The sequence below is a fragment of the Pleuronectes platessa genome, chromosome 17 (genome assembly GCF_947347685.1).
Source record: "Pleuronectes platessa chromosome 17, fPlePla1.1, whole genome shotgun sequence".
NCBI lineage: Eukaryota > Metazoa > Chordata > Actinopteri > Pleuronectiformes > Pleuronectidae > Pleuronectes > Pleuronectes platessa.
The window spans coordinates 20,345,962-20,367,798 of NC_070642.1; the positions used below are offsets into that span (position 1 = coordinate 20,345,962).

The 21,837-nt window shown below is 45.7% G+C and overlaps 1 protein-coding gene across 1 annotated transcript; it reads left to right on the forward strand.

The window, feature by feature from the left end:
- The first annotated feature begins 3,698 nt into the window (after positions 1 to 3,698).
- LOC128459764 (kinesin-like protein KIF3C) lies at positions 3,699 to 21,646 on the forward strand. Its single transcript, XM_053444623.1, has 8 exons — positions 3,699 to 5,686; positions 14,841 to 14,942; positions 15,068 to 15,190; positions 16,117 to 16,235; positions 16,528 to 16,644; positions 16,925 to 17,033; positions 19,315 to 19,457; positions 19,796 to 21,646. Exons 1-8 carry the CDS (start codon positions 4,274 to 4,276, stop codon positions 19,881 to 19,883), a joined length of 2,214 nt encoding a protein of 737 aa, XP_053300598.1. The 5' UTR covers positions 3,699 to 4,273; the 3' UTR covers positions 19,884 to 21,646.
- The last annotated feature ends 191 nt before the right edge of the window (positions 21,647 to 21,837 follow it).

The following is a 21,837-nucleotide window of genomic DNA, read 5'->3' on the forward strand; positions in this document are numbered from 1 at the left end:
GCCTTCGAATAGAGCCACCGCGGCGACACCCTACCGGCCCGGCCGCGCCCCTTCCCCCGCCCCTTCTGTCAAACTTCAGCCCTTCGATTGGTCAACGCTGCCTTCACTCACATACCCGGCCTAATGTGATTGGTTACTGGTGTATGGCGGGGCGTGTTTTATAATTGACTGAAATGCGACTGAGTGCGCAGCGCTGACATTTGGGCTCAAATCTCAATTCTCTTGAGAATTATTCATACATTTTCCATAAATTCACTACTGTAAGTTTATGTTGATCGTATTATTCAATAATTTTCTTTTTTTTAATGAAAATGTGCTTATTTAGTTTTGTTAGAAAGCCTCCCCCAAAGAAGAATATAAGTGTTTTATTTCGCAATACATTTGATTTAGTTTTTGGCAACTATAGCAATAAAAGTGTTTGCCTGAAAGACGTTGAACAATTTCCAACAAAAAGGCTTTTAAAACTTTAAAATATTTTTAAATTCTACAGGATATTTATGATTTTCATACACAACACCCCTGGTTTGTATAAACTTTTGTATGTTCCTTTTGTTTATTGAACACAGCCCCATGTGTGCTTCTTTCTTCTTCTGTTCCTCTTTTAAAATAAAATAAAAAAGAAATGTGTAGTTTGATCCAACATGGCGGCCGGTTTCATGCGGATCTCTCGCAGCCGGGGCGTGTGATGCGGTGACTGTCCCAGCTGTGACTCAGGCAAAGTGATGTCATATAAAAAGTACTTCTGTGCTTGTTACGGGCGTTTCCCCACATCCTCTGTTTCATGAAGTGCACACGCATGTATCCTGTCTTTTTTACTGAGAGATTAAATGCATACTGTGTGTGAGTGTTTGTGAGTGTGTGAGTGTGTGTGTGTGTGTGTGTGTGTGTGTGTTTGTGTTGCCCTCTCCCTCTTCCGCCTGTCAGAGTAGTTGGACTCTCAGACACTCCCTAGGAATGCTGAGTATGCCCTGCTGCGTTTCTACTGCCGAGTACAGACTTGAAACGAACCAAAGGAAGAAACACTACAGAAAGAAAGAGAGAGAGGGAGAGAAAGATAGTCAGGACAAAGCTGAGGGAGGGATTAATGAAGGTTTAGCACGTTAATAAATCATAGTAGTGGAACAAAAAGTTGACCTTATGCACAAGGTTGAATGAAAAACTGCCCCGTGACCCTTGACCTCCACACAATCATCTCTAACAGACATTAGGTTATGCATAAACACTTTAATCATTGTCAGACTTTTCAGAAATACCTTGTGTACGTATAGATTGTGAGGGAGGGCAGAAAGAAAAGAAACGAGATGCAGATATCTAAAACAGATGGTTAAGAGGTATTAGTTGAATGAAGCTCACTGTTTTTCTTCACATTTAAAGTTAAAGCGCAGGTTAAATTCTAGGTCGTATTCTCATCGAAGGCCTCCACCATCTTTGTTACGCTTGTAAATCATGTCCGAATGCAGAAATCTTCCCACATCACTGTGCATTCCTGAATTTTGCTGCTTGGGGCCCCAGGGTTCGTCTCACACACTCACAAACAGCCAGAGACTCAAGTTTCTGCTCCGTTCTGCCAGTGACAGTTGAAAACACTTTTAAGAGAAGAACTCTGCAGACACACGTACCTGTTGGACAAGTGAACAAGGTGACCTTTGGGCTTTTTAAGGTATTTAAGGAGGGATTTTTGTGCTTGAAACAACTTCGGATGGTTCAGAGGTGACAGGAAGTAAGGGGGGGGGGGGGGGGGGAATAACTCAGCAACAGTATATGGTATGCATGTTGATCACGAGCACGCCAGGAAGCACAAACCTTATGTTTAACCTGGAAATATGATACTCTCCCCAACAGCTAATCATATTTTATTCTTCAGCTGAAACAAGAAGTCAATTTAAAACTTTGTCCTTTCAGTAACTTTAAAGCAGAAATGCTTTCAGCTTTTAAATTTCCATCATTATTTAAATGACTGATTTAAGTTTAAGGTTTTAAGGTGATTAAGGTTTTAAATTGTAAGTGGCTATAAAGGATACAATTAATAGATCCTTTAAATGACATTACTAGACGGAAAAATAACCATGTATAATTTTAATGATGAAAAATAATTACATTAATATAAGAACAACTTTCTCTAAGGCTAGATTTCCTCTGTCTTGAAAACACATGAAGAAAGTTAAATAATGCAATTCTCTTTTAATCGACTGTTGAGCTTTTTATTTAATACCAGTCATTCATTTTGTTTTGTTAGGCAGATATTCCTGACATCCTATTTTCAGCTCTCGGGCTCACACACACATTTGGAAAGTTTACTTTGAGCTCTAACTTTCCTGAGAATGAGTCATTCAAGGTGAAGCCACGAGTGTCTGAGCTAAGGGGACTCATAGGATAAAGTTATGGCTCCGCTCCATAAAACATCAACAAACAGTGCACGAGCCAACAGTGACATTCAGTCACTAACTGCCACACACATCACAATGAGGTGACGTAGTAAAGGTGAAGCAGTTTGTGTCTGTAGCTTTAGGAACAATGATATTTGTTGAATTCCCAGTGAGGCTTTGACTCTCCTCTTTGTGCCCATGAGGCCTAAAGCAGCACTAATCCATTAAATAACACTGATGATGTAAAATGGGAAGTTATAGTGGAACCTCCCCCATTACACCTGGTACCAGTTAACTCTGCTCTTCTCATCAATCCCCTCAACTCCTGTGGCGACGTCCAGCTGCAGGTCAGGGTGTGCTCCACGGTTAATCCACCAGGTGGCGCTGCTGTGTCGTTATTTGAATGAGTGCAATAGTTAAATAAGTCTTGCAATGATTAATTTTGCATTGTTCTCAATCTGTGCTGGTTTTAAGAAGTGATGGGAATCCATCTTGGATTAATCACTGATGACCAAGTGGATTATCATTCATTTAGATGTGACTTCCATCGCCTCTAATAATAAAAATCCATGCAGAAAATGCTTTAACATGACAGAAATCACATCTTTGACATAAATTCAGGACAAGCATCTTATTAAGTGAATGTAAATTGTCTTTTTAATATTTTAAATTCAATCCTTTCATTCATATTTTAACTGCAATTATTACTTATTGTTTTATAATTATAACTGATTGACCAGGTCATAGTTTTTCTTCCAACTCTTTATACAGAAATAAAACTGAAGACAAATCCAGTTCCGATATATAAGCATTGCTCAAACATAACCAAATATAAATTAAACAGAAGAAATAGGTTAAAATCAGACTAACACGATGTTGTTAAAGAGAATATCCCATTAAGAACAGCTGATTTATAAAACACCATGGACATATTAATCTTAATCTATCAAATATCTTAGTTCAAGAGGATCTAAACTATCTCTTGTCTATGCATAATTATCAGAACTGACCTTTACTCAGAATCTTTTAAAATCATTGTAGAGACCATCAAACTTTCCAAAATGTCAGACTGAAACAACAAACATAAAGAGTTATGACAAATACATGTTGTGTAGATTCAAATTGAATCATGCACAGTAGACAATGGTTATAAACAATTATACAATAAATAAAATAATAGGAAAATTGTCTGTTAAGTGAAGCATCCACAACTGAAACGATGCAGCAATTAAACTTGTCATTTTGCACATGAGAAAAAAAAACTTCATTTCCCATGATCCCTCGTTCCGCTCCGCAGTGATGTGGGGTGTGGTGATTGAATGAGTGTGTGAGTGTGTGTACATCTGTGTGTGTGAATGTGTGTGTGGGTTGAGGAGGAGGAGGAGGAGGAGAGCTCCGTCTCTCCGCACAGGACCCGACAGATCCGCAAACCCACCGCGGAGCATCAGTGAGCGTCGGACGGGAGGATGAGGACGAGGACGTCGGTGTGTAGTGGATCTTACCGGCGGATTGAAACCAGGACGACGCGACTGCTTGATCCGGATTGTGTGTTTTCATCTGGAATCTGGACGCGGAGCCGGGGAACCGCAATGGAGCATCGGTGCGGAGCGTGAGAGCCGCTGCTCGTCGGCTTCCAGGCGAATGCTCCAGACAATAAGCAAAGGAAATTAGCCTTTTAGGAACCGTGGCATCCCTTCGTGTGCACCGGGGCTTGTGTTGTTCTGCTGTGTCGCTATTTCCCACAGTGAATTTGTTATTAATGATTCAGAAATCAATGGTTACACAAGTCACGCGCAGACAGGAGCACATCCAGGCCAATTAAAGGCTCCGGGAAGCCTGTTTTTTTTTCCAATGAGAGTAGCTTGATATAGATTCGTTTTTTTATTAAAATTAATCAGAGAGCAGTCATGTCAAAGACTAAGAGCAGCGAGTCGGTGAAGGTGGTGGTTCGATGCCGTCCCTTGAACCGGAAAGAGGAGTCGCACGGGCCTGCAGGGGGCATCGTGCAGATGGACCTGGGTCTCGGACAGGTGATCCTCAGGAACCCTCGAGCACCGGTCAGCGAGCCCCAGAAGACCTTCACGTTCGATGGTGTGTATGATGCAAGCTCCAAACAGAGAGACCTGTACGATGAGAGCGTGAGGCCCCTGATCGACTCGGTGCTGGAAGGCTTCAATGGCACCATCTTTGCATACGGGCAAACCGGAACTGGGAAGACGTACACCATGCAGGGGGCATGGATGGACCCAGAGAAACGGGGGGTGATCCCCAACGCTTTTGACCACATCTTCACACACATCTCCCGCTCGCAGTCCGACAGGCAGTACCTGGTGCGGGCGTCCTACCTCGAGATCTACCTGGAGGAGGTTCGGGATCTCCTCGATCCCAACCATGACACCGCCAGAGCCCTGGAGCTCCGAGAGAGTCCAGAAACCGGAGTGTACGTCAAAGATCTCACATCGTGTGTCTGCAAGAGCATCAAGGAGATCGAGGAGGTGATGAACGTGGGCAACCAGGCCAGGGCGGTCGCGGCGACAGACATGAACGAGTACTCGTCCAGGTCCCATGCGTTGTTCCTGATCACGGTGGAGTGCAGCCAGCCGGGACCAGATGGGAGGAAGCACATTCGAGTTGGTCGCCTCAACCTGGTGGATCTGGCGGGTAGCGAGCGCCAAGCCAAGACCGGCGTCCAGGGTGAGCGCCTGAAAGAAGCCGCCAAGATCAACCTGTCCCTGTCAGCTCTGGGGAATGTGATCTCAGCACTAGCAGATGGACGCAGCGGCCATGTGCCTTACCGGGACTCCAAGCTCACCAGGCTGCTGCAAGACTCTTTAGGTGGGAATGCCAAGACGGTCATGGTGGCCACCTTAGGCCCGGCCCCCCAGCACTACGACGAAACCCTCACCACCCTCCGCTACGCCAACCGAGCCAAGAACATCCAGAACCAGCCGAGGGTCAACGAGGACCCCAAGGACGCTCTGCTGCGCGAGTTCCAGACGGAGATCGCTCGCCTCCGGGCCCAGCTCAACCACAGGAAGTGGAGCAGCAAACAGAAGAAGGAGCAGGTGGAGGGTGAGAGCTGGGAGAGAGACGAGGACGAGGAGACGGAGGGCGAGGACGAGGAGTTGGAGGGCGAGAAGGACGCAGAGGAATACGTGAAGCTGCAGGAGCAGCGGCTGGAGAGGGAGAAGGAGGCCATCAGAGATGATCGATTCATGTTGGCCGAGGAGAAGCAGAAGCTGCTGGGAGAGAATCAGAGGATGATGGGGGATCTGAGGAAGGAGCAGGAGGCCACCGAGCAGCTGACCGCCAAGTACAAGGTGAGAGGTCGAACAGGTTGTTTCCATCCTTTCTTTCTTTGTCCCTCAACCCATTGTAGATAATAAATGGATGATTTATGAATTATTCAACATATCAGATAAATATCGACAAACACCCAAGGTTACATTTTCATTCGTTTTGTCTGGTCAACGGATCAAAACCCAAAGATATTCAGTTTACAATCATAGACGACAAAAATACAGATCTTTTCCATTTGTCCATTTGAAAATCTGGAACTCAAAAATGCATCGATTATATTTCTGCTCATCAACCAATTGTTTTATTGATGAGTCGAGTTTTGTTCACAAATGCAACAAAGACAAATTCTGAATTTGCTGCCACTCCAATTCAAACCTCTCCATAACAAGAGCAGTGGAGGCTCATGGGTATTGTAGTATTGTGAACCTGGTTTATCAGAAAGGTAGAAGAAATAATGACTCAAACATGGGAGATCATTGCATTAACCAGGAGAGCTGCATGTTTTTATGTTCAGTGAAGCTACAGATATGCACAGACATGAACATTTTAAGGACCACACACAGACACAAACACACACACTGTCACACACACAGACACACAGACAAACACACAAATAGAGGTGTAATTAGACATGGAGCTCCCAGGGTTACTGTCCATAATGTCACTTAATAACAGCTCATCAGATTATCACACATGATAATCCCCGTGGACCGCATGTCCCTAATCTGACTCCTTCGACTAAATACAGTGTGTGTGTGTGAGTGTGTGTGTCTGTGTGTGTGTGTATGTGTGTGTTATAATCCAACTGATTGTGAACTTTTGGGGCTGATAGTCGAGCGTCTCTGTGCTTCTTGGAATAAAATCTCTTACAGTAGACATGCACCATATATACAGTCACTGGTGGTTCCAGTCACTGGTCCAGTGTGAGTCTTTGTCCCCATTGTCCTCAAACCACAGTGTGTTCAGGTGTGTCACATGTCCAGACCGGAGCTGTGGTCACTGTAGCTTCAAATGTCAGCTCTCCCTTCACCCTCCTTCAAACACGCCAACACAAAGCCTCCAATCAGAGAGTCCCAGTCTGACCTGCATTCATTACTTGCTCTGATTCCTGTGCACATCCAGTCAATAAGTCGCCCGTGCAGAAACACTGCAGTCTATATAGAACTGTAGCTGTGTCCGAGAGATCCAGGATCAGTTTACTGAGCAGCAGCGAGCAGCCTCGGGGAGGAACAATAGAAACTGACAAGTTGACGCGTTGTACTTTTTCGATCTGAGTATTTTTAGAGCAATATAAAAATCGTGTTCTGTACATGTTTTAGGTTTTATCCACTTCCCCCTGAACCCACCACAGTGATTTAACAGCTCCCAGAGCAGAGGCGTGGGTGTGATGCATTCAGGTGTGGGTGGAAACCAGTCTGTGTGGGTGGAGAGAGCGACAGCTGCAAGAGTCCTGGAGTAACACAGAGAGATTTGACAGGAGTGTCAAAAAACAAACTGTGCTTTGACTTAATTACCTTCTGTTCTGCTGAAGCTGCTTCCAGTGGAGAAACTGACTTTATTGACCGAAAGCTTTATTTAAAATACTTTATAATTTGATCAGGTACAAGTTCTTTATCTTTTACATTATTTTTCCCTACAGCAATTTGAATCCATGGTATATTTTGCTTCTTTCCTTCGTTGTAGGTTATTTAAAAGTCAAAAAAATTCCCCCAAACAGGCCGAACTGGAAGTGACAGAGAGCTCACGCTGCACTTGTTCCTCGCTCGTCTCTTTAAAAGCAGCGTAAGCACATGTTCCTCATCGGCCTCCTCGGTAGGATGTGGCTCATTGTGTTTGTGAGTGAAGGTCTGGGGAAGTCCCACGAGAAGGAGCTGGTATCCTGATCCTGAGTGTGAGGCTGCTCGTGTTGCTTCTCCCTGAGTGGGCAGCTAGGGAGTGTTGTCAGCACAGGGAATCAACCCCCCACCCCCCACCCCCCCCTCCCTGAGGAGGAAGATGATTAAGTAGAAGAGCGTTCCCTGCTTTGATCCATCAGCTTCTTGTTGGTGGTTTCAAAGGAAATCAGAGCGACCTCAAAGTGATGTTCTTCATGTGAGGAACGGATTCATACGTTTGATCGAAGACGCTTTATTTACTCCAATGTGGGACAAACATTCTCTTTGACTCAAAGATGTATTGATTCGATATCAGTGGTTAAAGGTCAAAGGTCAAGGTCAAGGTGACTTCAAAAATACCTTTTATGCCTTCTAAATATCTTACCTTAACAATGCCTCGAAAGAAAAACCATTAGAATCTGGCACAATTAAAATATATGGATAAATAAGCATATAGTACATATCCCATGGTAATGAGTTAACAATAATGAGCTGCAGGGCTTAAACATGAAAACAAATTATATAATACATAAACAAATAAGGTTTTTTATAGCCAAACTAAACTCACAGTCAGGTTCAGCAGGAGGTTTAGCTTCCCTCTGATTGGCTGGTGAGATATTAACCCACCAACCACATGATGTGGCCTGAGGGGGTCCATTTTTCTCTCTGTGCTCCCGACCAATCAAAGAGAGGTTTCCAGGCAGAGACGGGAGGGGGAGATGGAGAGAGAGAGATAGAGAGAGAGAGAGAGAGAGAGAGAGAGAGAGAGAGAGAACTGGCTGAAAACATCAGTTGAAATTAGCTTAAAAAAACCCAATTATAGATAATATCAAAAAGGAAAGCAATTAAATCTGTTCCCCTGTCGTCTCATTCACAAACACACACACACACACACACACACACACACACACACACACACACACACACACACACACACACAAACACACACTCAAAACATGTAAGTAGGTCATAAATTGGCCTTATGAAGCTGGTCAGCTGATGTTAGTTAGTTAACCGGCCTCTGAGGTACAAAGCTCTGTCTGTTGATGATCAAACCGAAACGTTGGTGGAACAGTTTCATGTTCTCTGCTCTGCTGCTGACACCGGCTTTGATCTACATGGGAAAATGGTCCGGAGTCCGGTTGGCCTTGAAAATCAACCATTCACACCATCATGGGTTTAACTTCGGCTCCTCCCTGTTTGCATCATTTCTCTTTCGCTGTTATTTATGAAAAAAGTGAGGTAGAGCATCGATGGCACTGCAATCGCTTCTTCTGCAGTGATCTCAGAAGTAACCACAGGGTAAACTGACCTCATCCAGTGTGGCCATGTGTTTGTTGCTCAAATCCAGAAGTTCCATTCCAAATGGGAATCTGCTGATCCCAAATCCAATCTTGTACATTTTCTATATTTACTTACATGCAGATTAAATATTGAAAAAACAGCTGTAGCTACTAAATCTGTAGTAATTTTACTTCAGTCTCTCACTTGAGTAGTTTTATCTTTTAACACTGTGGCTGTAATTAGCATCTTTAACAGTAGTGCTGTTATGAAACAGGTCTCAGTGCAGTGGCTGTTGAGAGCTTCATCCTGAGCAGCAGCTCCACTGTGGACTATTCTTAGATCCACTTTTCTGGGTCAAACCTTCCTCTTTATCACGTCTCTCACATTAGTGATGTCTTTATTTCTGTAGGTCCTGAAAATCGATTATATAAACAAAACTCTTAAAAACATTCATTCTCCTAGATGCTCAATTCAAGGCTTTTTATTCCACCTGCCGTTAAACATCTTCTGAAAAAACAAGGTTTCAATTATATTACACGACTTTCAGAATTTCAGTTTTCCAGCTCTGTAATGGCCTCTCAGTTGGTCTTGTGTGTTTCTTTGTATTAATAGTTATTCATTATAAAGTTCATTCTAAAATTGAAAATATCCACATTTAATTACATTTAGGGCTGAAATTTCTGAATTTCTTTAAATCTCAACATCACTATTTAAATTGGCCTTAAAATAACCTCATATCGTCAGGCTCGAGTAATTGCGTTGAGAAATGTTTATACAAATTTGGATGAAAGTGGCAGCAGGGAAATTACAGGACAGACGACCCTAATAAACTGAGACTACAAAGCGGCCCATGGCAGGATGCCCAGGTGAAGCCTGTGTCGGGAAACACTGGCTTGTTTCTCTCAGATGTGTCTGATCTGATTGGTTGTTTGGTAAAAAGCCTGAAATAGAAGTTGCACCGTCAGCGAGCCGAAGGGGGGAGGGGGGGGGGGGCTGTCTCGAGGTGTGAGGACAGTGAGACAGAAGTTTACAGCTTCAGCTTCAATTCAGCTTCTCGTCTTTACACCGTCGGCTGCAGGAGGTTAACATCCTGTCGGCTGAGGTCCGGCCAATCACAGCGCATGTCTAAAAACAATGCCCACGGCCTCATAGGAAAGATTGCCAGTGTTACACACTCAAACACACACACAAACACACACACACACACACACACACACACATACGCACACACATATACAGGCATGGCTTTATGAGTAAAATGTCTGTTTCCTGTTTATACAGTCGCCTTCCTGTCTAATTAAAGGCAAAAGAAAGCCTGGACAGAGGGTGGAGTGTGTGTTGTGTGTGTGTTGTGTGTTGTGTGTGTGTGTGTGTGTGTGTGTGTGTGTGTGTGTGTGTGTGTGTGTGTGTGTGTGTGTGTGTGTGCTGATAAACAGAAAAGAGCTTCTCTTCTCTCCATCTTTCAGCATGGAGGACTGCATCACTGAAATATTGATGAATCGACTGTGTTCGTCCTTGTGGGTTTTTCGTGTGTGTAGGTGCGTTTGTGTGTGTCTGTGTGTGTGTGCGTTTGGGTTCTCCTGAAGCTGTGGTATCGTTGGAGAAAGCAGACACACAAGCCACTTAATGCATGAGTTACTGTATTTGCTGTTTTACAGATTATTTTACTTTTAATTAAAAATGTATTGAAGATGAAATGAATCATTATTAGTTGTTTTATGTCAGATGTTTTGGGGGTTTTCTTAAAAACAACACAATCCCTTCATAGAAGAAGAAAACCACAAACAGAAATATCAGCACATGAACATTAAATATTAAACATGTGTTTGTGTTGCAGGGCTCACATTGTAAATTTTGTTTTGTATAGGATGGAAACAAGATTTAATACCTTGCTAAAGTGACGACTGCAGCCCTTATAAAATATACACCACAATTATCAAATGAATAATTTATCACTCTTTATATACGCTGTGTAAAACGAGTTAAAAACAAACCTCCCACGGCTTTTTCATCTTAAAGGAACAGGTTCATTTCGGACATTTTCCTGAAATGTTCCAGAGTGTCTTTACGTGAGAACGTCAGCGTGAGGACATTTTGACTGTTGTTGAGATCTCGTCTGAGGGACAATGTCCAGGTCTCAGTGTCTCTCAGTGTCTCTCAGTGCGATGTGGAGGCCTCTGGACTCGAGGTGGTTGAGGACGTGTCTCCTCTGACCCGAGGCGTCTCCGGCTCCACGTGACTAACGGGCAGTTTAACCTCTCGTGTGCTCGTTGACACCTTGAGAGCCGCCAGAGGTCACATGGGAGCTGATGACTCACTCGCCGGTCACACCGTTGTGATCACGTGACTCACGGCCTGAGGAGAGATCTCATGACTCCATGGGAAGTGGCTCAATCTGTCCAGGAATGGAACTCCCACCAGTACTCACCAGTGTCTTCTGGTGCTAAGTGACAAACTGCTTCCTGTTCACACCAGTGCACGTGGTTGGTCGAGTCATTATTTTTTATGTGTGTTAGTATGGAATGACCAAATATAGAGTTGACAACATGAGGAGGTGAAATCAACTTGATCGCCCCCTGGTGGCCGGCTGCAGTATAGGTCACCTCCTCCATGTTAGTAGACCAAACAAAAAAGTCAAAGTACAGATTTAACTTTTAGGTAGTTCTTGAAATGATTGACAGCTGAGACAGGTATAGCTGCCATTGTTGTTGTTGTTGTTTCTGGTGCATGCTCTTTGCACACAGCCCCAGTGAGCCCCGAAGTTAGCTGTGACGTCATCGATTCCCACACGCTACACGCTACATGCTACATGCTACACGCTAAACTCTCTCTTAGTGTCGTGAATATGGACGAGCGGCTCAAACACAAATGAAAATGTCAGACGAGCAAACTGTTCACATTTGTGTGCACAGGATGTAAACATGGATGTTTTCCATGTTGATGAATGTGTGATTGTCAGGTGCAGGTGGATGATTGACAGTTGACATCTCAAGACTCTAATGAACCAGATCCTCGGAGCCGCTGTGACCTTTCTTCTCTTCTCTCTGTCTCTCGTCTTTGTGTCTGTCTTCACCAGCCAGCTCTCTCTCTCTCTCCCCCCCCCCCGCACACACACAAGACCTGTTGTCGTCACATGGTATTTATAGCCTCGCTCCCTCGCTCCCAGCAGGCCCCAGCCTCTCCGCCCATTGGCTGTCCGGTGCCGGCTCGATACGCGGCGCTTCACATTATCTTCACTTTCCCGGCAGGAAGCGAGTCAGTCACAGCCAGAACTGATTGAACACACACTTATGGGTAGATTATACACACACACTCGCACAAATACAGAAGCCTGACACTCTCACACATGATTCACTCAGCACCTGCAGGAAAAGACTAATGTGTCTATTAAAACTTCAGGTTTTCTTTTAGGTCTCGTCCTGCAGAATCCAAAGTGATTTGATTAAAGTGGAGTAAAGTAATTTTTAATGATTATTCATGTGCATTAGAGCAGACGTGGACTTCCTCTGAAACCAAAACACACACGTGTTGGTTGACTTTAACTAAATACTTTAGTATCTAAGTGCACATAACTATTTTATTTTCATGACTTTTTAAATATACGTTTATTTATAAATGTACACATTGTGTACACATTTATAAATAAATACAAATAAACTAAAACAATGTGTTGTGGCCCTTCGAGCTCTTCACATGTTTGTCTTTAATCAGAATCAAGACTGACTCAGAGTTAATGAGCTGCAGTTACAGGAAGGTTTCTAACGACCTGGTGACAGATTCAAATAAGCTGTGACCTTAAGAACAGTGTGTGTGTGTGTGTGTGTGTGTGTGTGTGTAATGATTCAAACGACAAGTGAGTCGTCTCTCATGTGATTGTATTGAAGGTCATTTGGGCTCCTCACTGAGTCATCGTTCCTCCTCTTCCTCCTCTTCCTCCTCTTCCTCCAGCTCTGTCGTCTTTCATTTGAACATCAGGGAACATGACAGTGTTGTTATTACTTTAAACTCAGATTTGCTTCTATAGAGCTGTTGCCAGTCTTGGCTATTTAGTTTAACAGAAAACGCAGCGACACAGTTTGAGGTTTGTTGAGGTTGTTTTGAGCTTTTTTTTTTTACAAAGAAAATGTATTATCATGAACCCCCCCCCACACACACACGTTAAAATAAATGTACAACAGACGGAGACAATCAGCCTTTTGCACCAATCAGGGAGCAGATCAGTCGATCCGCTGTGCAACCCGCACCATTAATGTTTAATGAGCGTGTTCAATAAAGACACTAAAGAGGATAAACGAGTGTGTGTTATTAGCTTGAGCACATTGTGTTTGTCTGCTGCTGTGATTTAGATGAAGTTCAGGTTTTTTCTAAACCAGCTTGTCAAGAGCAAGAGACACGGGAGGAAATCCATGACATGAATCAGCCCCGTGATGAAAATGAAAGAATATGACAAAACACAAAGAGCAGCAGAGCTCACACACACAGACACACAGACACACACACACACACACACACACACACACACACACACACACACACAGAGAAACAAAGAGGCTTTCTGTAAAGACCTGCTGCAGACGCATCCCCTCTGAAGGACTCCACTGTACTCTCTGCATGTGTGTGTGTGTGTGTGTGTGTGTGTGTGTGTGTGTGTGTGTGTGTGTGTGTGTGTGTGTGTTAGAGTCCAGCCGATGGTGAACAATCGAGTGGACAGTGTGGTATGTACGTGTAATTGAGAATGTATAGGCGGCACACAGTTCACACACAGACACACACACACATGCTGTCTTTGTGCAGAGCGTCCAGAGACTGGAATGTGACCAGTATAAAAAGGCCATGGACCCAGTTTGTCCTCCTCGGGCCCCTTTTCCTTTTTTTGTGTCTCTCGGTTATGTCCTCATGCTTTTTACATTTTCTTGGTCTCTGCGTTTCCTTTGCGTCTCTTGTTCCTCGTCTCTCGTCTCTCGTCCTTTCTGCCCTCGGGACATGAGATCATTCATTCACAGATAAAGGCAGAATAGTGTGCATGTGCATGTGTGTGTGTGTGTGTCTTTGAATCTCTGCAGTAACCGGAGATGCATTAACCCAGAGGCATGATGTTGTGTCATCAGAGTCAACACACATAGGCCTGTGTTATACGTCTAATACATTTTAAGTTTACACAATGCTTCAAAAAGATGTTCCAAACTTTGTTTCTTGATAAACCCTCATAAAGAGAGAGGTTTTTATTGTAGGTGGAGAAAGAGAGTGTGTGTGATCCTGTGCTGCTGTTTGTTTGTTTGTTGTTATTTACAGATAGATGAGCTGGTTTTCTCCTCTGTGATCCTCTCGCTGCTTTGTTTCTATGGATCTGCCAGAAAAAACACAAAGGAAACGGCAAAAAATCAAACAAACAGTTAATAATTGTTGCTTTTTGGTTATCAGAAGTAGAGCTGATGTATTTTCTAAGGGGCCAATATAGATACTAGATTGTAAAATATATTTATTGGTTGATATAAACCTGAGCTCAGCTGCTCGTCGACTGGTGACATCAGGTCGTTGCTGAGCTTCAGCTCCGTCTGCCTCATCAGCACAAAGTCTGCACTCACTGCAGCAGACACACACACACACACACACACACACACACACACACACACACACACACACACTCACACACACGCACAAAGACTTTACTGTTAAATGTCTCATTGAACTTTGTTTGACCTCAAGAAGATTTGAATTCTCCTTTTATCCAATATCATTTTGTGTTTCATTGTTGTTTTGTTGATGCTTTGTAAAACAAAGTTAAGATACAAATTGTTCAAATCTTTTATTCTAAAAAATTGAAATCCAATTACCTACCATTCAAAAATGTACATTTTTTTTTAAGTGTCATTAACTACACAATAGATCTTGTCGTATTTAACCTTCACTTTTAAATGTAAATGTGTTTAAATATATTTTACCAGACATGGAAAAGAACACATTGCAGCTTTGTTTATTAATTATTAATCCAGATGTTGTTGTAATATGTTTCCAGGCGATGGAGAGCAAGCTGCTGGTCGGAGGTAAGAACATCATGGATCACACCAACGAGCAGCAGAAGATGCTGGAGATGAAGCAGCAGGAGATCGCTGACCAGGTAAACCTGTGTGTGTGTGTGTGTGTGTGTTTCTCATAGGAGGAGATTGTTATGATTATTACCCAGAGTTCTCTCCTTCCTTGTTGTTGTTTATGAACCTGAAGGTGACGTTTTGATGCTTTCAGACCCGCACGGAGAGGGAGATGCAGCAGCAGATGTTCGTCCAGGACGAGGAGACGGTGGAGCTCAGAGAGACCTTCACTTCTCTGCAGCAGGAGGTGGAGGCCAAGACCAAGAAACTCAAGAAGGTAAAATATCTGCAGCTGGATGGAAGACAATTAAGTGTGTGCACAAAAAGCTTGCACACACACAAACAGACACACACAGACGCCTTCCTTTTTTGTTTCCTAATGTGAGTATATCCCTCTTTTACCCCTGAACCCCTGAACTTTGACCTGGATCCTAATGACCCTCGGACTTGTGCTCCTAATGGACACTCACTTAAATCTCAGTACCTCAAGGTTTGTCCTGCCGTCCCCTTCTCTTTCCTGGACCTCTCCCTCCCTCCCTCCCTCCCTCCCTCCCTCCCTCCCTCCCTCCGTCTGTCTGTGTCTACCTCACTCTCCGTCCATCCTTTCCACGCTGATCCCTTGAGCCCGTTTCCTCTCGCTCGTCAGATTTCTCCGGCTCTCTCAACATCGCACATTAAAAAACCCTTCAATGCAAAAAACCCTCAAACGACACCTCCTGCTCTTCTCACCTCCCGACCCGTCGCACCGACCCTGCCGGTCGGACTAACCCCAGACAACCCCTGGTGTGAGTGTGGATGACCATGTGACTAATGATCCCCGTGTTGATTATTGTGCCTCTGATGCCCTAACGCCACGTGTGTGCCTTTCCACTCCTCTACCACTGCATGGTGCCGCCACTAGGCGGAAGAGAACAAGAATGAAACGTACAAATAAAACATCACATGCAAGCTCCTTATCAGTGAAAATGTCTGTTCCACTGGTCATACCCATTAGGACCAGGTTATCGGTATGGAAGCTGCTGGAAAGAGGAGGAAGGAGCTGTGAGGAGGGAGAGCTGCCATGTTTCTCCAGAGCCTCCAGAGCGATTTGGTTCACCAGTTCACCGGCGACATCTCTGGTCCTCACCCTCTCTGCTTGTCTCCCTCTCTCCCTCTCTCTCTCCCTCTCTCTCTCTCTCCCTCTCTCTCTCTCTCTCCTGGTAGCTGTACGCCAAGCTCCAGTGCATCAAAGCCGAGATCCAGGACGTGAACGACGAGCACGTGAGGAGCCGACAGGAGCTGGAGCAAACTCAGAACGAGCTCACCAGAGAACTCAAGTTCAAGTGAGTCCAGCGAACATAGCACACATAACAAAGTGCGATGATGTCATCACAGGGCTACAACGTGATTGGGTGAGAGACAGAGGTCTGAGCTCTCTGGCACAAAAACATCTCAGCTGGTTTGTGTTCTACATCGATTTAAAGAATGTGTACAAGCATTAAAGTGCCTTTCCCATATTTATAAAATCCTCCAGCGTCCTCTTCCTCGCAACGTTTTCAAATGTTCCAACACGATGAAGATGTTCCGCCTGTAGCCCGTGAAGAAGAGCTGACGGCTGCTGTGTTGTTCCTGCAGGTACCTGATCATAGAGAACTTCATTCCTCCAGAGGAGAAGAACAAGATCATGAACAGGCTGACCTTCGACACCGAGGAGGACCAGTGGAAGTTCCAGCCCCTGGTTCCCGCTGAGAGGTCGGTTTGATTTAATTATATATCGGGGGCTCAGTGTTTTTCCATCGGTGGCCCGAGGTCAAACCTAACGAGCTCAGAATGTGGTGGTTTGGGGTCAAAGGTCAACGACCTCCTGACCTTTGTCACTCCTCTCACTATCGATTGTTTATCTTCAATTATCCGTGTCCTTCACTGGAAGACCTTAAAATCCTTTATAACTATTTTACCTTTGTAGAAACTGGTTTGATGTGACAACATTGATTGATATTGATCCCCCCCCCCACCCCCTATCTTTCCTCAGTAAATCGTCTCAGATGAAGAAAAGGCCGTCGTCTGCAGTCGGATACAAACGACCCATCACCCAGTATGCCAGGGTGGCCATAGCTATGGGAGCCCACTCCAGATACAGGGTAGGTGTCTGTGTGCGAGTGTGTGTGTGTGTGTGTTGTGTTTTGTGTGTGTGTTTTGTGTAGTGTAAATAAAGATGGACAACATGTCTCCACTTCCTCCCGCTATCCAGAGATGAAGCCATCTTGAGATTGAGGTCCCGTTGATAAATGTGCTCCACCAATCACGAGACAGTCCCACCTGTCAATCATCCTGTTTTTATGGCCTAAAATAACCAATTAAATCCAAACTTTCAGGAAAATTTAAAAAATGAGAACATAAATAATGCGTTATTGTAAGAACTTCCCTCGTTTTATTTTTTCATTTGGTCCATGTCCCGTCTGCCAACATGGAGGAGACGTGGTTTAGACTTGTACGGCAGCCCTGACCCTCTGTCCCTCTGTTCCTCTGTCCCTCTGTCCCTCTGACCCTCTGTCCCTCTGTCCCTCTGACCCTCTGTCCCTCTGACCCTCTGTCCCTCTGTCCCTCTGTCCCTCTGTCCCTCTGACCCTCTGTCCCTCTGACCCTCTGTCCCTCTGTCCCTCTGACCCTCTGTCCCTCTGTCCCTCTGACCCTCTGTCCCTCTGTCCCTCTGACCCTCTGTCCCTCTGACCCTCTGTCCCTCTGTCCCTCTGACCCTCTGTCCCTCTGACCCTCTGTCCCTCTGTCCCTCTGTCCCTCTGACCCTCTGTCCCTCTGTCCCTCTGTCCCTCTGACCCTCTGTCCCTCTGTCCCTCTGTCCCTCTGTTCCTCTGACCCTCTGTCCCTCTGACCCTCTGTCCCTCTGTCCCTCTGTCCCTCTGTCCCTCTGACCCTCTGTTCCTCTGTCCCTCTGTCCCTTTGTCCCTCTGTCCCTCTGTCCCTCTGACCCTCTGTTCCTCTGTCCCTCTGTCCCTCTGTCCCTCTGTCCCTCTGTTCCTCTGTCCCTCTGTCCCTCTGTCCCTCTGTCCCTCTGTTCCTCTGTCCCTCTGTCCCTCTGTTCCTCTGACCCTCTGTCCCTCTGTCTCTCTGTCCCTCTGTTCCTCTGACCCTCTGTCCCTCTGTCCCTCTGACCCTCTGTCCCTCTGTCCCTCTGTCCCTCTGTCCCTCTGACCCTCTGTCCCTCTGTCCCTCTGACCCTCTGTCCCTCTGTCCCTCTGTCCCTCTGTTCCTCTGACCCTCTGTCCCTCTGACCCTCTGTCCCTCTGTCCCTCTGTCCCTCTGTCCCTCTGACCCTCTGTTCCTCTGTCCCTCTGTCCCTCTGTCCCTCTGTCCCTCTGTCCCTCTGACCCTCTGTTCCTCTGTCCCTCTGTCCCTCTGTCCCTCTGTTCCTCTGTCCCTCTGTCCCTCTGTCCCTCTGTTCCTCTGTCCCTCTGTCCCTCTGTTCCTCTGACCCTCTGTCCCTCTGTCTCTCTGTCCCTCTGTCCCTCTGACCCTCTGTCCCTCTGTCCCTCTGTCCCTCTGTCCCTCTGACCCTCTGTCCCTCTGACCCTCTGTCCCTCTGTCCCTCTGTCCCTCTGTCCCTCTGACCCTCTGTTCCTCTGTCCCTCTGTCCCTCTGTCCCTCTGTCCCTCTGACCCTCTGTCCCTCTGTCCCTCTGTCCCTCTGTCCCTCTGACCCTCTGTTCCTCTGTCCCTCTGTCCCTCTGTCCCTCTGTCCCTCTGACCCTCTGTTCCTCTGTCCCTCTGTCCCTCTGTCCCTCTGTTCCTCTGTCCCTCTGTCCCTCTATCCCTCTGTCCCTCTGTTCCTCTGTCCCTCTGTCCCTCTGTTCCTCTGACCCTCTGTCCCTCTGTCTCTCTGTCCCTCTGTTCCTCTGACCCTCTGTCCCTCTGTCCCTCTGTCCCTCTGACCCTCTGTCCCTCTGTCCCTCTGTCCCTCTGTTCCTCTGACCCTCTGTCCCTCTGACCCTCTGTCCCTCTGTCCCTCTGTCCCTCTGTCCCTCTGACCCTCTGTTCCTCTGTCCCTCTGTCCCTCTGTCCCTCTGTCCCTCTGTCCCTCTGACCCTCTGTTCCTCTGTCCCTCTGTCCCTCTGTCCCTCTGTTCCTCTGTCCCTCTGTCCCTCTGTCCCTCTGTTCCTCTGACCCTCTGTCCCTCTGTCCCTCTGTTCCTCTGTCCCTCTGTCCCTCTATCCCTCTGTCCCTCTGACCCTCTGACCCTCTGTCCCTCTGTCTCTCTGTCCCTCTGTCCCTCTGTCCCTCTGTCCCTCTGTTCCTCTGACCCTCTGTCCCTCTGTCCCTCTGTCCCTCTGACCCTCTGTCCCTCTGTCCCTCTGTCCCTCTGACCCTCTGGCCCTCTGTCCCTCTGTCCCTCTGTCCCTCTGCTCAGGCGGAGAACATCATGTTCCTGGAGCTGGACATGACTCCTCCGAACACGGCCTCTCTGGAGCGCTCGACGGAGCCGAACCAAAGCACCTCCGGGGACAACTCGCCGTCCAAGGAGCGGGGGGGCGTCCGCAAGTCTCGCTCCTGGTGAGTCCAGCCCCCCCCCCCTTTTACCAGAAGCCAGTTTGTAATGTAGTGGACGCATGTTGTGTTATTTTGTATGCAGGGAGATATCTTTTACTGCTCATCCTGTGTCTTATGTGCGTAAATGGTTTAGACTCGATGCTTCTTTAAATGGGATTATTCAGGATTAGCCACACCCTCTCTACATGGTCCTAATCTGAAGGTTTATCTTTTTTACATTTTCCCTGTAATCTCACTCATGTGGGATAATCTTGTTAACCTGCGTCTATGCTCCGTGTGAAGACAGGGATTTGACTTCAAGTTCATCTCACTTTTATAATTCTTCTTTCTTCTCTTCACAGGTGTCAGACGCCAAAGTCCATCACGTCCTCCTCGTCTAACGCTTCCCTGGCGGCGTGTCACGCTGCCTCACCCACCGCGGCACAGTAAAGCTTCAGTGAAGAAGCTTTAGGTGTTTGTTTTTCTATTGTTAATTTATTTCATTATTCTGCTTCCTCCTGCTGATTTTCCTCTGAAAACATTTCACAGCGAGGCCCACAGCCGGGACACAAGCACACGCTACGACCTCTGCCGAACCCTGAAGGTCACAGACTTTTAAAGGGTCGCTAATAAAGAACTTATCTCCTGACGGGAAAAACTAAATGAACTCAGAAACTTGTAGAAAACATCAGTTCCTCTTGTTCTACGGATGTAAAGACTTTTTTTTCCTCCTTCGTTCCTGCATGTTTGGGACCAAGAGCCGTGGATTGTCTTTTAAACAACGTCTGGCTGCAGAGTGGTTCTGCAGCCAGACTGGTGTGTGTGTGAGTGTGTGTTGTGAATACGGGGGTTGTATGATTGTCTGTTTGTGTTTCTAATTGTGACCAGTTGAGATCTGAGAGCTCACAAACTGCTTGATTCCCCTGTAGAATATCAATCAGTGTAAATATGTCATGTTTTATTTTATTTTCCTTCGGGGGGGGTTTGGTCCGATCCATCGTCGGCTCCCCTAAGATTGTTTATGTCTGTGTTGAGCACGTTAGAAAATATTAATATATCATATGAACTGTGCTGTGGTTGGTCAGAGGTGCGTTGAAGCCTGAATGATGACCTTCATCTTTATACCCGGTGTCACTCATCATTCTTCTGTCCCTCCACGATGTCTAACGAATAAGAAACGCCTTCAAATAATAATCAGAAGAAAAAGGAGATATGATTAAGATTCCCTATAATTAAGGACTTGTCTCCAGTGCATAGCAAGAGCCGCTGAATGTACTACTGGCTATGTACTGTGCATATTGGTTTCTGTGAAATGACACAGTTATAAAGATGTTTCTTTAAAACCCCCCCGAAAGGCTGCTGAGGTAAGACAGTCAGTAGAAGCTGCAGCTGGACCGAGTGGAGCGTCCCTGTGGTTCCGGAGGCAGCGAGCAGTCACTCCATTGTCTTCTTCATGGAGGTGAAGAGGAGCGGACGGCGGGGGGGCACGGATCACCACTGTATTATTGATGCTTCAGATCCTGTTGCAGCCGAACCCCCTGCAGAGTGCAAGAGAGCACCCAGTCTATTTCCCAATGAGATCCAAACGTCCACATCTCTGTTACGTGACCTCATCGTCCTGTGTGTCTCAGAATATGTTTTTAAACCAAAACATCATATCATTTACTATATGTGATAATATGACAGACATCTGCATTATGGCTGAATCACTTATTGGATGCACAAAGTGTCAAAATTTGCCAGAAATGTTGGTGAAGTTTGAAAATTACAGAAGCTGTTTTGATTGAAATCTATTTCCGTCTCAGACTGATTGACACTGAGGGTTTTGAATGTTTATCTTCATGTATAATCCAGATTCAAAACAGCGTCAAACTATTGGTCAAATAAATACATTTAAATAATGATATTCAAGCTAAAACATATTTAAAACAAATTGTGTCTACGATTCTGAAAACATCAAATTTTAACGTTTAAAACAGTAAATTATTTATTCGCCTCTATTGTAAAATTAAATGATGTTCCAAACTGAACTGAGGTCAGTTTCTAATGTAACAAACATTGTTGTCATATTATTCAGTAAAAAAAAAAATACATATATATCCATGAACGTTTCCCATCTGTGTCAGGGCCGTGAAATTATTGTACAAATGTGTGTGTGTGTGTGAGGACTGTGGGGGAGGGGCGGAGCGAGGCTGCTGCTGCTGATGGAAAGAGAGAGGGAAGTGTGGGGGGGGGGGGGGGGGGGGGGGGGGGGTGGATGCAGGAATCCAGAGACAATCAGGAAGTGACTGTGGAGGAGCCTGTTTCCATGGTAACCTGCTGGCAAAGGGTGTTGGGATGGGGGGGGGGGGGGGGGGGGAATTCTCTTTATATATGTATGTATGTATCATGGTGGGGCCGGTGG